The sequence below is a fragment of the Cyprinodon tularosa genome, unplaced genomic scaffold (assembly GCF_016077235.1).
Source record: "Cyprinodon tularosa strain WSP-4 unplaced genomic scaffold, ASM1607723v1 ctg410, whole genome shotgun sequence".
Lineage (NCBI taxonomy): Eukaryota > Metazoa > Chordata > Actinopteri > Cyprinodontiformes > Cyprinodontidae > Cyprinodon > Cyprinodon tularosa.
The window spans coordinates 197,713-210,717 of record NW_024039131.1 but is presented as its reverse complement, the minus strand read 5'-3'; the positions used below and the strand labels follow the sequence as shown (position 1 = coordinate 210,717).

The window sequence follows — 13,005 nt, the reverse complement described above, 5'->3', positions numbered from 1 at the left end:
GCCTCCATAATTATCACCAACATCACCACTATCACCATCATCAGTTCAATCTTCTGATGATTAAAGATTGCAATAATCACTGCAGTGGAGGTAGATGAGAGTCTGGTTAAAAACTCAAAGTCCAGCGGTAATAAAAAGCTCACAATCTTCATCCTGCTCTCCAGTCCTACAAGAAGGTTTTGCTCTACATATTTTCTGTGTCCCTCTTAACTCTAGGCATCAATGTTTTGTTGTTCACTTAATTATTGGCTAGAAATGACAAGGCAAATGCAAGATAATGTTTCAATCAATGCTACAGCTTATCAGTTAAACTCAGAGGTAAACTTTGACTATGAATCTCAATGTTTTTACATTAAACAGAGGTTGACTCTCTGGCTCATGGTCTGATTTCTGTCAGCTGAGAGTCCACAGAACCTGGAGATATCCTGCCTCCCAAACAATCTGTCTACACCAAGAAAGCATCAGTGTTAAAGGCAGCAGAACTTCAATTCAAACTAAAATATCATATTTCATTTCCAGTTGCGAAAGTCCAGAATGATATCCAGGTGCACTAAAAAACCATTTTAATTTGTGGAAAAATCATGAGAGGTCGGGATATATTAAAGCCGTACGATTACTGATTATGTGCATTTTAATGTGAGATATTAAAGAGTATAGATTGAAAAGATGTCCCCTTGCAAACCTCTGTGTAGCAAGAAATCAATTTTTCCACCAGAACAGTTAAATAGGCCTTCAGCATAAGAGAGAAGATTCATATGAGCTGTTCAGACACTTTCAGACACATTTCACACAAAGAAAAGTGTACTAGCCAGAAACTGTGCGGATGTGTCAGGAAGTAATCGGTTACTTATACTTCAGTAAAGTTTAGAAAGTCATTTAAGTAAACACATTAGAAGTAAATGTATTTTACCGTCATTTTCACTTAGTTGAATAATAATCTTAGACTGAGATTATTGCTACTTTTACATAAGTACTAAGCTCAACAAGAGCAGAGGTGGGTAGTAAGTAGCTACATTTACTCAGTTACATTTACTTGAGTAGCTTTTTTTTATGTACTTTAAGAGTATATAATGATCAAGCCTATATTTTACAATCACAATCACACTTAAGTAAAATTTCTGGGTCCTTAATCCATTGGAAATAACTTTACTTAATGAAAATAAGTGTGCTTTAAACAAATATGCACTATTGAGAAACAGACTTCTTGTCAGGTTGTGTGGAGGTTTGAAGAGGACCGAAATGTAGAGACTGAAGCTGAAGGTGGTTACTTACAGATTTAATCACAAAAAGGGTAACAGAAGCAAAAATCCACAAAATGCGAAAGTACTCAGAACCAGGAATCCTCACAAGAAGAAATGACAAACCAGCAACAGTGACTGAGCAGGAGGTGCATATATGGGAGAGAGAAACAAAGATCAGGCTAATCAGCAGATTGTGAGCAGGTGTGTACAGAGGAGTCTAGAAGGGAGCTAGGAGAAGGAGACTGACGAAGGAGGGCAGCAGAGGGCAAACAAGGAATACCTAAGAACTCAAATACAATAAAAAATTAACCAGAGTAACAAAGTGGCAGTCCCTTCCCTTGATGTCTGATCCTCTGCTGAAGAAGCTGGCTCTTGGGACATGGAACGTCACCTTTCTGGTGGGGAAGGCGCCTGAGTTAGTGCGCGAGGTTGAAAGGTTCCAACTAGAGATAGTTGGACTTACCTCGACGCAGGGGGGCTCCAGGGGCTCTGGCTCTGGAACCAGTCTCCTTGAGAGGGGTTGGACAATGTTCCACTCTGGAGTTGCCCCTGGTGAGAGGCGCCAAGCAGGAGTGGGCATACTTGTTGCCCCTCTTCTTGGTGCCTGTACGTTGGGGTTCACCCCTGTGAACCAGAGGGTTGCCTCCCTCTGCATACGTGTACCAAACAGCAGTTCAGATTACCCACCCTTTTTGGTGTCTTTACGGAGGTATTGGAGAGTGCCCCTCCTGGGGACTCCCTTGTTCTTCTGGGGGACTTCAACGCTCACGTGGGCAATGACAGTGAGACCTGGGAGGCGTGGTTGGAAGGAATGGCCCACCTGACCTGAACTGGAGTGGGGTTCTGTTGTTGGACTTCTGTGCTAGTCATGGATTGTCCATAACGAACACCATGTTCAAGCATAAGGGGGTCCATATGGGGTCTTGGCAACATGACAACCTAGACGGTAGTTCAATTATCGACTTTGTTATTATTTCATCTGACATGCGGCTGCATGTCTTGGACACCGGGGGAGGACGCCGGTCAGACCTGGTAGGCCCAAACGTATTGTGAGGGTTTGCTGGGAAAGTCTTGCAGTGTCCCCCATGAGAAAGAGCTTTAACTCCCATATCCGGCACAGTTTTGAACACGTTCCGAGGGATGTGGGGGACATTGAATCTGAGTGGACCATGTTCCGTGCCTCTACTGTTGAGGTGGCTAGTCGCAGCTGTGGCTGCAAGGTTGTCTGTGCATCTCGTGGCGGCAACCCTCGAACACGCTGGTGGACACCAACAGTGAGGGGACATGTCAAGCAGAAGAAGGAGTCCTATTGGGCTTTATTGACCTGTGGTTCTCCAAAAGCAGCTAATATGTACCGGCAGTCAAAGCGGCAGGTGGCTCGGCTGGTCGCTGAGGCAAAAACTCAGGCGTGGGAGGGTTGGACTCCGCCAAGTTTGCCCTTTGTCACCGATTCTGTTCATAACTTTTAAGGACAGAATTTCTAGGTGCAGCCAAGTTGTTGAGGGGATCTGTTTTGGTGGTCTTAGGATTGCATCTCTGTTATTCGCAGATGATGTGGTTCTGTTGGCTTTATCAGGGCGTGATCTACAGCTCTCACTCGAGCGGTTCGTGACCGAGTGTAAAGCAGCCGGGATGAGGATCAGTCCCTCCAAATCCGAGACCATGGTCTTGAGCCAGAAAAGGGTTTATTAGCCACTCCCTTTCTTTCCGCTTGCAGTATTTTTTGATGCAAGGCCTTTCAGGATCTATAACACGAGGAATTATTATTTTTCAGTGAATGGGGTTTTCACAGGCCTAGGTGGAGCACAACTTTGCAACTTCTGTTATTTGCTGTTGTTTCTCAAATAAAATGCATAACGATATTACAGCTTTCATTGATTTGTATCAAATTTAAAACATTGTCTGGCCTGTAAGATAAAAAAAACCCAACAAATTAATCAAATCGTATCTTGGTGTGTTTTTGAGTAACGAAAATGATCGAATCGTTGCGTCAGGAAATCGATACTGAATCGAATCACCATGATGGGTGTGATTTACACCAGTAGAACTCAGTGAAATACTTCAAAAAATCTAAATTTCCAGTCAATAGTGTTAATGGAACTCATCTGATTCTGAAGTCTTGGATCAGGTTATTATTTGTTTTGATCAGAGGCGTTTAACTGCTTCCTGATGTCACATTGTTTGGGTTATTTCCAGGTCTGACAGTGATTTCAGTTTGGTTTCACTAAATAAATCAAACTGCTCCTTCTACAAACTCTGTTTATCACATTTCTGATAGAAGATCAAATAATACATTGCAGGATCGGGTTAGACAGGATACATATTTATATATATATATATATATATATATATATATATATATATATATATATATATATATATTTTTTTTTTTTTTTTCTATATAAACAAAATCACAATATTTTCCTTTCTGTGCTTCTCTTAAATTATTATAATATAGTATAATTATAATAATCAGACAAAGATCATCAGATTATAGTATAATATATTATAATTATTTCATCCTTTAATCTTTTATCATTCGTATTTTTTGTCTTATTAGTGAGTATTTTATTAATGTGACTCATAAAGCAAATTCAATTCAGTTTATTTATATAGCGCCAATTCACGACACAAGAAAAGCAGAATCCTGTTTTGCATTGAAGAGGCAGAGTTCAACGTCCTGATGCTGCTCTGCTTCCCGGAGGAAAAAAAAACTGCAGGGAATAAAATTAGAATAAAGCTAAAAATGTGACTTTTTCCCTGCAGTATCTCTGATTGCTGATGTAGCCAGAATGAAGCTAATAGAGCCAGAATGAAGCTGAATGTCCCAGAATGAAGCTGAAGGACCCAGAATGAAGCTAATGCAGCTAGAATGAAGCTGATGAAGCTGAAGCTGATGGAACCAGAATGAAGCTGATGGAACCAGAATGAAGCTGAAGGACCCAGAATGAAGCTGATGGAGCCAAAATGAAACTGGTGGAGCCCGAATGAAGCTGATGAGCCAGGATGAAGCTGATGGAACCAGAATGAAGCTGATGGAACCAGAATGAAGCTGAAGGAGCCAGAATGAAGCTGATGGGTACAGAATGAAGCTGGTGGGGCCAGAAGGAAGTTGATGGAGCCAGCATGAAGCTGATGGAGTCAGAATGAAGCTGATGGGTCCAGAAGGAAGTTGATGGAGCCAGAATGAAGCTGACGGAGCCAGCATGAAGCTGATGGAGCCAGAATGAAGCTGATGGAGCCAGCATGAAGCTGATGGAGAAAGAATGAAGCTGATAGAGCCAACATGACGCTGATGGAGCCAGAATGAAGCTGATTGAGCCAGCATGAAGCTGATGGAGCCAGCATGAAGCTGATGAAGCTGAAGCTGATGGAACCAGAATGAAGCTGATGGAACCAGAATGAAGCTGAAGGACCCAGAATGAAGCTGATGGAGCCAGAATGAAACTGGTGGAGCCCGAATGAAGCTGATTGAGCCAGGATGAAGCTGATGGAACCAGAATGAAGCTGATGGAACCAGAATGAAGCTGAAGGAGCCAGAATGAAGCTGATGGGTACAGAATGAAGCTGGTGGAGCCAGAAGGAAGTTGATGGAGCCAGCATGAAGCTGATGGAGTCAGAATGAAGCTGATGGGTCCAGAAGGAAGTTGATGGAGCCAGAATGAAGCTGACGGAGCCAGCATGAAGCTGATGGAGCCAGAATGAAGCTGATGGAGCCAGCATGAAGCTGATGGAGAAAGAATGAAGCTGATAGAGCCAACATGACGCTGATGGAGCCAGAATGAAGCTGATTGAGCCAGCATGAAGCTGATGGAGCCAGCATGAAGCTGATGGAGCCAGCATGAAGCTGATGGAGCCAGAATGAAGCTGATGGAGCCAGAATGAAGCTGATGGAGCCAGCATTAAGCTGATGGAGCCATAATGAAGCTGAATGTCCCAGAATGAAGCTGAAGGACCCAGAATGAAGCGAATGCAGCTAGAATGAAGCTGATAAAGCTGAAGCTGATGGAACCAGAATGAAGCTGATGGAACCAGAATGAAGCTGAAGGACCCAGAATGAAGCTGATGGAGCCAGAATGAAACTGGTGGAGCCCGAATGAAGCTGATTGAGCCAGGATGAAGCTGATGGAACCAGAATGAAGCTGATGGAACCAGAATGAAGCTGAAGGAGCCAGAATGAAGCTGATGGGTACAGAATGAAGCTGGTGGAGCCAGAAGGAAGTTGATGGAGCCAGCATGAAGCTGATGGAGTCAGAATGAAGCTGATGGGTCCAGAAGGAAGTTGATGGAGCCAGAATGAAGCTGTTGGAGGCAGCATGAAGCTGATGGAGCCAGAATGAAGCTGATGGAGCCAGCATGAAGCTGATGGAGAAAGAATGAAGCTGATAGAGCCCAGAATGAAGCTGATGGAGCTAAAGCTGATGGATCCAGAATGAAGCTGAAGGAGCCAGAATGAAACTGATAAAGCTGTAGCTGAAGGCCTCAGAATGAAGCTTATTGAGCCAGCATGAAGCTGTTGGAGCTGAAGCTGATGGACCGAGAATCAAGCTAATGGACCCAGCATGAAGCTGATGGACCCAGAATGAAGCAAATGGAGCCGGCATGAAGCTGATGGAGCTGAAGCTGAAGGACCCAGAATGAAGCTGATGGAGCCAGAATGAAGCTGGTGGAGGCAGTATGAAGCTGATGGAGCCGGCATGAAGCTGATGGAGCTGAAGCTGAAGGACCCAGAATGAAGCTGATGGAGCCAGAATGAAGCTGATGGACCCAGAATGAAGCTGATGGGGCCGGCATGAAGCTGATGGAGCTGAGGCTGAAGGACCCAGAATGAAGCTGATGGAGCCAGAATGAAGCTGATGGACCCAGAATGAAGCTGATTGAGTCGGCATGAAGCTGATGGAGCTGAAGCTGAAGGAGCCAGAATGAAGCTGATGGAGCCAGAATGATGCTGGTGGAGCCAGTATGAAGCTGATGGAGCTGAAGCTGAAGGACCCAGAATGAAGCTGAAGGACAGAGAATGAAGCTGATGGAGCCAGAATGAAGCTGATGGACCGAGAATGAAGCTGATGGAGCCGGCATGAAGCTGATGGAGCTGAAGCTGAAGGACCCAGAATGAAGCTGATGGAGCCAGAATGAAGCTGGTGGAGCCAGTATGAAGCTGATGGAGCTGAAGCTGAAGGACCCAGAATGAAGCTGAAGGACAGAGAATGAAGCTGAAGGACCCAGAATGAAGCGAATGCAGCTAGAATGAAGCTGATAAAGCTGAAGCTGATGGAACCAGAATGAAGCTGATGGAACCAGAATGAAGCTGAAGGACCCAGAATGAAGCTGATGGAGCCAGAATGAAACTGGTGGAGCCCGAATGAAGCTGATTGAGCCAGGATGAAGCTGATGGAACCAGAATGAAGCTGATGGAACCAGAATGAAGCTGAAGGAGCCAGAATGAAGCTGATGGGTACAGAATGAAGCTGGTGGAGCCAGAAGGAAGTTGATGGAGCCAGCATGAAGCTGATGGAGTCAGAATGAAGCTGATGGGTCCAGAAGGAAGTTGATGGAGCCAGAATGAAGCTGTTGGAGGCAGCATGAAGCTGATGGAGCCAGAATGAAGCTGATGGAGCCAGCATGAAGCTGATGGAGAAAGAATGAAGCTGATAGAGCCCAGAATGAAGCTGATGGAGCTAAAGCTGATGGATCCAGAATGAAGCTGAAGGAGCCAGAATGAAACTGATAAAGCTGTAGCTGAAGGCCTCAGAATGAAGCTGATTGAGCCAGCATGAAGCTGATGGAGCTGAAGCTGATGGACCGAGAATCAAGCTAATGGACCCAGCATGAAGCTGATGGACCCAGAATGAAGCAAATGGAGCCGGCATGAAGCTGATGGAGCTGAAGCTGAAGGACCCAGAATGAAGCTGATGGAGCCAGAATGAAGCTGGTGGAGGCAGTATGAAGCTGATGGAGCCGGCATGAAGCTGATGGAGCTGAAGCTGAAGGACCCAGAATGAAGCTGATGGAGCCAGAATGAAGCTGATGGACCCAGAATGAAGCTGATGGAGCCGGCATGAAGCTGATGGAGCTGAGGCTGAAGGACCCAGAATGAAGCTGATGGAGCCAGAATGAAGCTGATGGACCCAGAATGAAGCTGATTGATCCGGCATGAAGCTGATGGAGCTGAAGCTGAAGGACCCAGAATGAAGCTGATGGAGCCAGAATGATGCTGGTGTAGCCAGTATGAAGCTGATGGAGCTGAAGCTGAAGGACCCAGAATGAAGCTGAAGGACAGAGAATGAAGCTGATGGAGCCAGAATGAAGCTGATGGACCGAGAATGAAGCTGATGGAGCCGGCATGAAGCTGATGGAGCTGAAGCTGAAGGACCCAGAATGAAGCTGATGGAGCCAGAATGAAGCTGTGGAGCCAGTATGAAGCTGATGGAGCTGAAGCTGAAGGACCCAGAATGAAGCTGAAGGACAGAGAATGAAGCTGAAGGACCCAGAACGAAGCTGATGGACCCAGAATGAAGCTGATGGACCCGGCATGAAGCTGATGGAGCTGAAGCTGAAGGACCCAGAATGAAGCTGATGGAGCCAGAATGAAGCTGATGGACCCAGAATGAAGCTGATTGAGCCGGCATGAAGCTGATGGAGCTGAAGCTGAAGGACCCAGAATGAAGCTGATGGAGCAAGAATGAAGCTGGTGGAGCCAGTATGAAGCTGATGGCGCTGAAGCTGAAAGACCCAGAATGAAGCTGAAGGACAGAGAATGAAGCTGATGGAGCCAGAATGAAGCTGATGGACACAGAATGAAGCTTATTGAGCCAACATGAAGCTGATAGAACGAGAATGAAGCTGATGGAGCCATAATGAAGCTGATTGAGCCAGAATGAAGCTGATGGACCTAAAATGAAGCTGATGGAGCCATAATGAAGCTGATGGAGCCATAATGAAGCTGGTGGAGCCAGAATGAAGCTGATGGAGCCATAATGAAGCTGATGGAGCCATAATGAAGCTGGTGGAGCCAGAATGAAGCTGATGGAGCCATAATGAAGCTGATGGAGCCATAATGAAGCTGATGAAGCCATAATAAAGCTGATAGAGCCAGAATGAAGCTGATGGAGCCAGAATGAAGCTGATGGAACCAGAATGAAGCTGATGGAGCCATAATGAATCTGATGGAGCCATAATGAAGCTGATGGAGCCAGAATGAAGCTGATGGAACCATAATGAAGCTGATGGAGCCATAATGAAGCTGATGGAGCCAGAATGAAGCTGATGGAACCAGAATGAAGCCGATGGAGCCATAATGAATCTGATGGAGCCATAATGAAGCTGATGGAGCCAGAATGAAGCTGATGGAGCCAGAATGAAGCTGATGGAGCCATAATGAAACTGATGGAGCCAGAATGAAGCTGATGGACCTAAAATGAAGCTGGTGGAGCCGGCATGAAGCTGATGGAGCTGAAGCTGAAGGACCCAGAATGAAGCTGATGGAGCCATAATGAAGCTGGTGGAGCCAGTATGAAGCTGATGGCGCTGAAGCTGAAAGACCCAGAATGAAGCTGAAGGACAAAGAATGAAGCTGATGAAGCCAGCATGAAGCTGATGGAGCCAGAATGAAGCTGATGGAACCATAATGAAGCTGATGGAGCCATAGTGAAGCTGATGGAGCCATAATGAATCTGATGGAGCCATAATGAAGCTGATGGAGCCAGAATGAAGCTGATGGAACCATAATGAAGCTGATGGAGCCAGAATGAAGCTGATGGAGCCATAATGAAGCTGATGGAGCCAGAATGAAGCTGATGGAACCACAATGAAGCTGATAGAGCCATAATGAAGCTGATGGAGCCATAATGAAGCTGATGGAGCCAGAATGAAGCTGATGGAGCCAAAATGAAGCTGATGGAGCCATAATGAAACTGATGGAGCCAGAATGAAGCTGATGGACCTAAAATGAAGCTGATGGAGCCAGCATGAAGCTGATGGAGCCAGAATGAAGCTGATGGACCAAAAATGAAGCTGATGGAGCCAGCATGAAGCTGATGGAGCCATAATGAAACTGATGGAGCCAGAATGAAGCTGATGGAGCCAAAATGAAGCTGATGGAGCCATAATGAAACTGATGGAGCCAGAATGAAGCTGATGGACCTAAAATGAAGCTGATGGAGCCAGCATGAAGCTGATGGAGCCAGAATGAAGCTGATGGACCAAAAATGAAGCTGATGGAGCCAGCATGAAGCTGATGGAGCCATAATGAAACTGATGGAGCCAGAATGAAGCTGATGGAGCCAAAATGAAGCTGATGGAGCCATAATGAAACTGATGGAGCCAGAATGAAGCTGATGGACCTAAATTGAAGCTGATGGAGCCAGCATGAAGCTGATGGAGCCATAATGAGGCTGGTGGAGCCAGAATGAAGCTGATGGGGTCAGAATGAAGCTGATGGACCAAAAATGAAGCTGATGCAGCCAGAATTAAGCTGATGGAGCCATTATGAAACTGATGGAGCCAGAATGAAGCTGATGGAACCAGAACTAAGCTGAAGGACCCAGGATGAAGCTGATGGACCAAAAATTAAGCTGATGGAGCCAGAATGAAGCTGATGGACCAAAAATTAAGCTGATGGAGCCAGAATGAACTCTGGTTCCTTACAGTCTAAAATTGACCCAATCGAGTTTAAATCTGTCGGAACTCTTTCCTCTTTTCCTCCCGCAGAGATCCGCAGCCTTAAGGACTTTACTCTGCTTCCTCCAGAGGTCCATTAATGCGGAGGTACCGCCCGTTCATCACCGTGTTCCGGAAGAAAAGTTAAGCTTTGCGTCCTGCTGGTTGATCAACCCCAGAACCAGAACCCGGCCAAGGCGCAGACTTACCACTTGAACGCCGGACGATGTTCTCCAGAAAAGTGTTCTGCGGCGCCACCAGTCCCCTCTTTCCGCCGGGCATCCTGTTGCGGAGGCGGGGTGTGTGCTGCTCGGTTCTGACGCTGGCTCTGGTTCGGACCGATGGAGAGGCGCATTGTAACCGCGCGCTCGGACGAGCTGCTGGAGGCGCACTGAGCTGGAGCCGCTGACTGTAGTGAGAGGAAGGACGCATGCGTCATGGGCTGGCAGCTCCGACCCAAACAGGGAACCATGTGATAGATCAGCAGTAGAAAAGATGGACTCAGGCTAACGCCTCAGAGAAGTTCTAGAAGCGGATTATAACCAAGCACTGATCATATCTGCCTGAACTGATGGATATTAATGAAGAACCTTGTTTGGCCATGAAACTATGAAACTCTACCTGCAGCTCATTAGAATCCGAACCCTTCAGCTTTGTCACGTTTTCATTCCTTAAAACTTGTTGAGATGATTCCTAAAAATAATGCACAGTCATATAAAACCACAAAAAAAAAGCAACCGTTTTTGGCATTTACTTAATCATATTTAGATACTTTAACACAATTGTTTCATCTTAGCAGGCTAAGACATAAAACAATTGTGTTAAATTAACTAAATATGATAAGTAAATGGAAAGCGGTTGCCTTTCCTCAGAAAGCCTGTATGTTGAATATATGAAGGGTCTAACTGAGCCAAAGGGGCCCTGCAGCAAAGGAAGCTCTGTCTGTCCCTCTGGCATCAGGAGAAACTTGGATCACTGTGGACCTGCTGCACTTGCACTAGTGTGGCCATTCAGCATGAGAGGTTTAGGATTATTTGCTTCTGTCTCACTCTAACATTTTATTCAACAAAAAAATTGGAACTGGGTTCTGGTTCAACTCTACCTGCAAATTATTTTTTCTTCTTTTAAAACCAGATTAACTGTAATCTGGTTCAGCCACATAAAGTATGATGAGAAAGCTGCATAAATAAGAACACATCAATGAAGGATGGATGGATGGATGGATGGATGGATGGATGGATGGATGGATGGATGGATGGATGGATGGATGGATGGATGGATGGATGGATGATGGTTGGATGGATGATGGTTGGATGGATGATGGTTGGATGGATGGATGATGGATGGATGGATGGATGGATGGATGGATGGATGGATGGATGGATGGATGGATGGATGGATGATGGTTGGATGGATGATGGATGGATGGATGGATGATGGATGGATGGATGGATGGATGGATGGATGGATGGATGGATGGATGGATGGATGGATGGATGGATGAAGGATGGATGGATGGATGGATGGATGGATGGATGGATGGATGGATGGATGGATGATGGTTGGATGGATGATGGATGGATGGATGGATGATGGATGGATGGATGGATGGATGGATGGATGGATGGATGGATGGATGGATGGATGGATGGATGGATGGATGAAGGATGGATGGATGGATGGATGGGTGGACGGATGAAGGATGGATGATGGATGGATGATCGATGGATGGACGGATGGATGGATGGGTGGACAGATGATGGTTGGATGGATGATGGATGGATAGATGGATGGATGATGGTTGGATGGATGAAGGATGGATGCATGGATGGATGGATGGATGGATGGATGAAGGATGGATGGATGGATGATGGATGGATGAAGGATGGATGGCTGGATGGATGGATGATGGATGGATGTATGGGTGGACGGATGGATGGATGGATGAAGGATGGATGATGATGGATGGATGATGGTTGGATGGATGAAGGATGGATGGATGGATGGATGGATGATGGATGGATGGATGGATGGATGGATGGATGATGGTTGGATGGATGGATGGATGGATGGATGGATGGATGGATGGATGGATGATGGTTGGATGGATGGATGGATGGATGATGGATGGATGGATGGATGGATGGATGGATGGATGGATGGATGGATGGATGGATGATGGATGGATAGATGGATGGATGGATGGATGATGGTTGGATGGATGAAGGATGGATGCATGGACGGATGGATGGGTGGACAGATGATGGATGGATGGATGGATGGATGGATGGATGGATAGATGATGGATGGATGGATGATGGTTGGATGGATGGATGATGGATGGATGGATAGATAGATGATGGATGGATGGATGATGGTTGGATGGATGAAGGATGGATGGATGATGGATGGATTCAATTCAGTTTATTTATATAGCGCCAAATTCACAACACATGTCATCTCAAGGCACTTTACAGTTCAACCAGATCATACAGTCAAATTGATACAAAGTTTTCTATCTAAGGAAAACCAGTTGATTGCATTGACTCATTGACTCAAATACAATCCCTCACACTAAGCATGCTTGTAGCGACAGTGGAGAGGAAAAACTCCCTTTTAACAGGAAGAAACCTCCAGCAGAACCAGGCTCAGTGTGAGCGGCCATCTGCCAAGGCCGACTGGGGTTCAAGGAGACAGAAGCAGAGATACAAGCAGCTGTAAAAGGCGGCCCCGTCCAGGAAACACACAGCCAGGCAGACGAGCTCCAAGGCAGCTCCCATGCCAGAGGATGAAGAGAGCACATCCACCCAGCCACGGCCAGAGAAACAGGACCACACCTGAAGACAGGCCGATCTCCAACATCTACAAACAAGGGTGTTGATGGAAGCAGCACAGCTGATGTTTCTTTCCTGGATGACGTCACAGCCAAACAGGAACAGACGAGGCAAAGCTACTCTGAGGAAAAGCAGAGAGAGCAGAAGGTTAGAGATTGAACTAACAGATTCTGCAGAATAGGAGAACAGAGAGAGAATGAAGCAGAATGATGAAATGGGGGTCCCTATGTCCTCCAAAAGTCTAAGCCTATAGCAGCATAAATATAGAGAGA

At 45.9% G+C, this 13,005-nt stretch overlaps 1 protein-coding gene across 1 annotated transcript in view; it reads right to left on the bottom strand.

Annotated features, from left to right (window-relative positions):
• kcnh5b (potassium voltage-gated channel, subfamily H (eag-related), member 5b) overlaps nucleotides 1-10,293 on the bottom strand; it is a 99,708-nt gene extending 89,415 nt beyond the window's left edge. The window contains exon 1 of the mRNA XM_038298624.1: nucleotides 10,109-10,293. Within this exon, the coding sequence (XP_038154552.1) occupies nucleotides 10,109-10,181 (73 nt within the window). The 5' untranslated portion in view covers nucleotides 10,182-10,293. The remainder of the gene's footprint in view (nucleotides 1-10,108) is intronic.
• Between the last annotated feature and the right edge of the window lie 2,712 nt (nucleotides 10,294-13,005).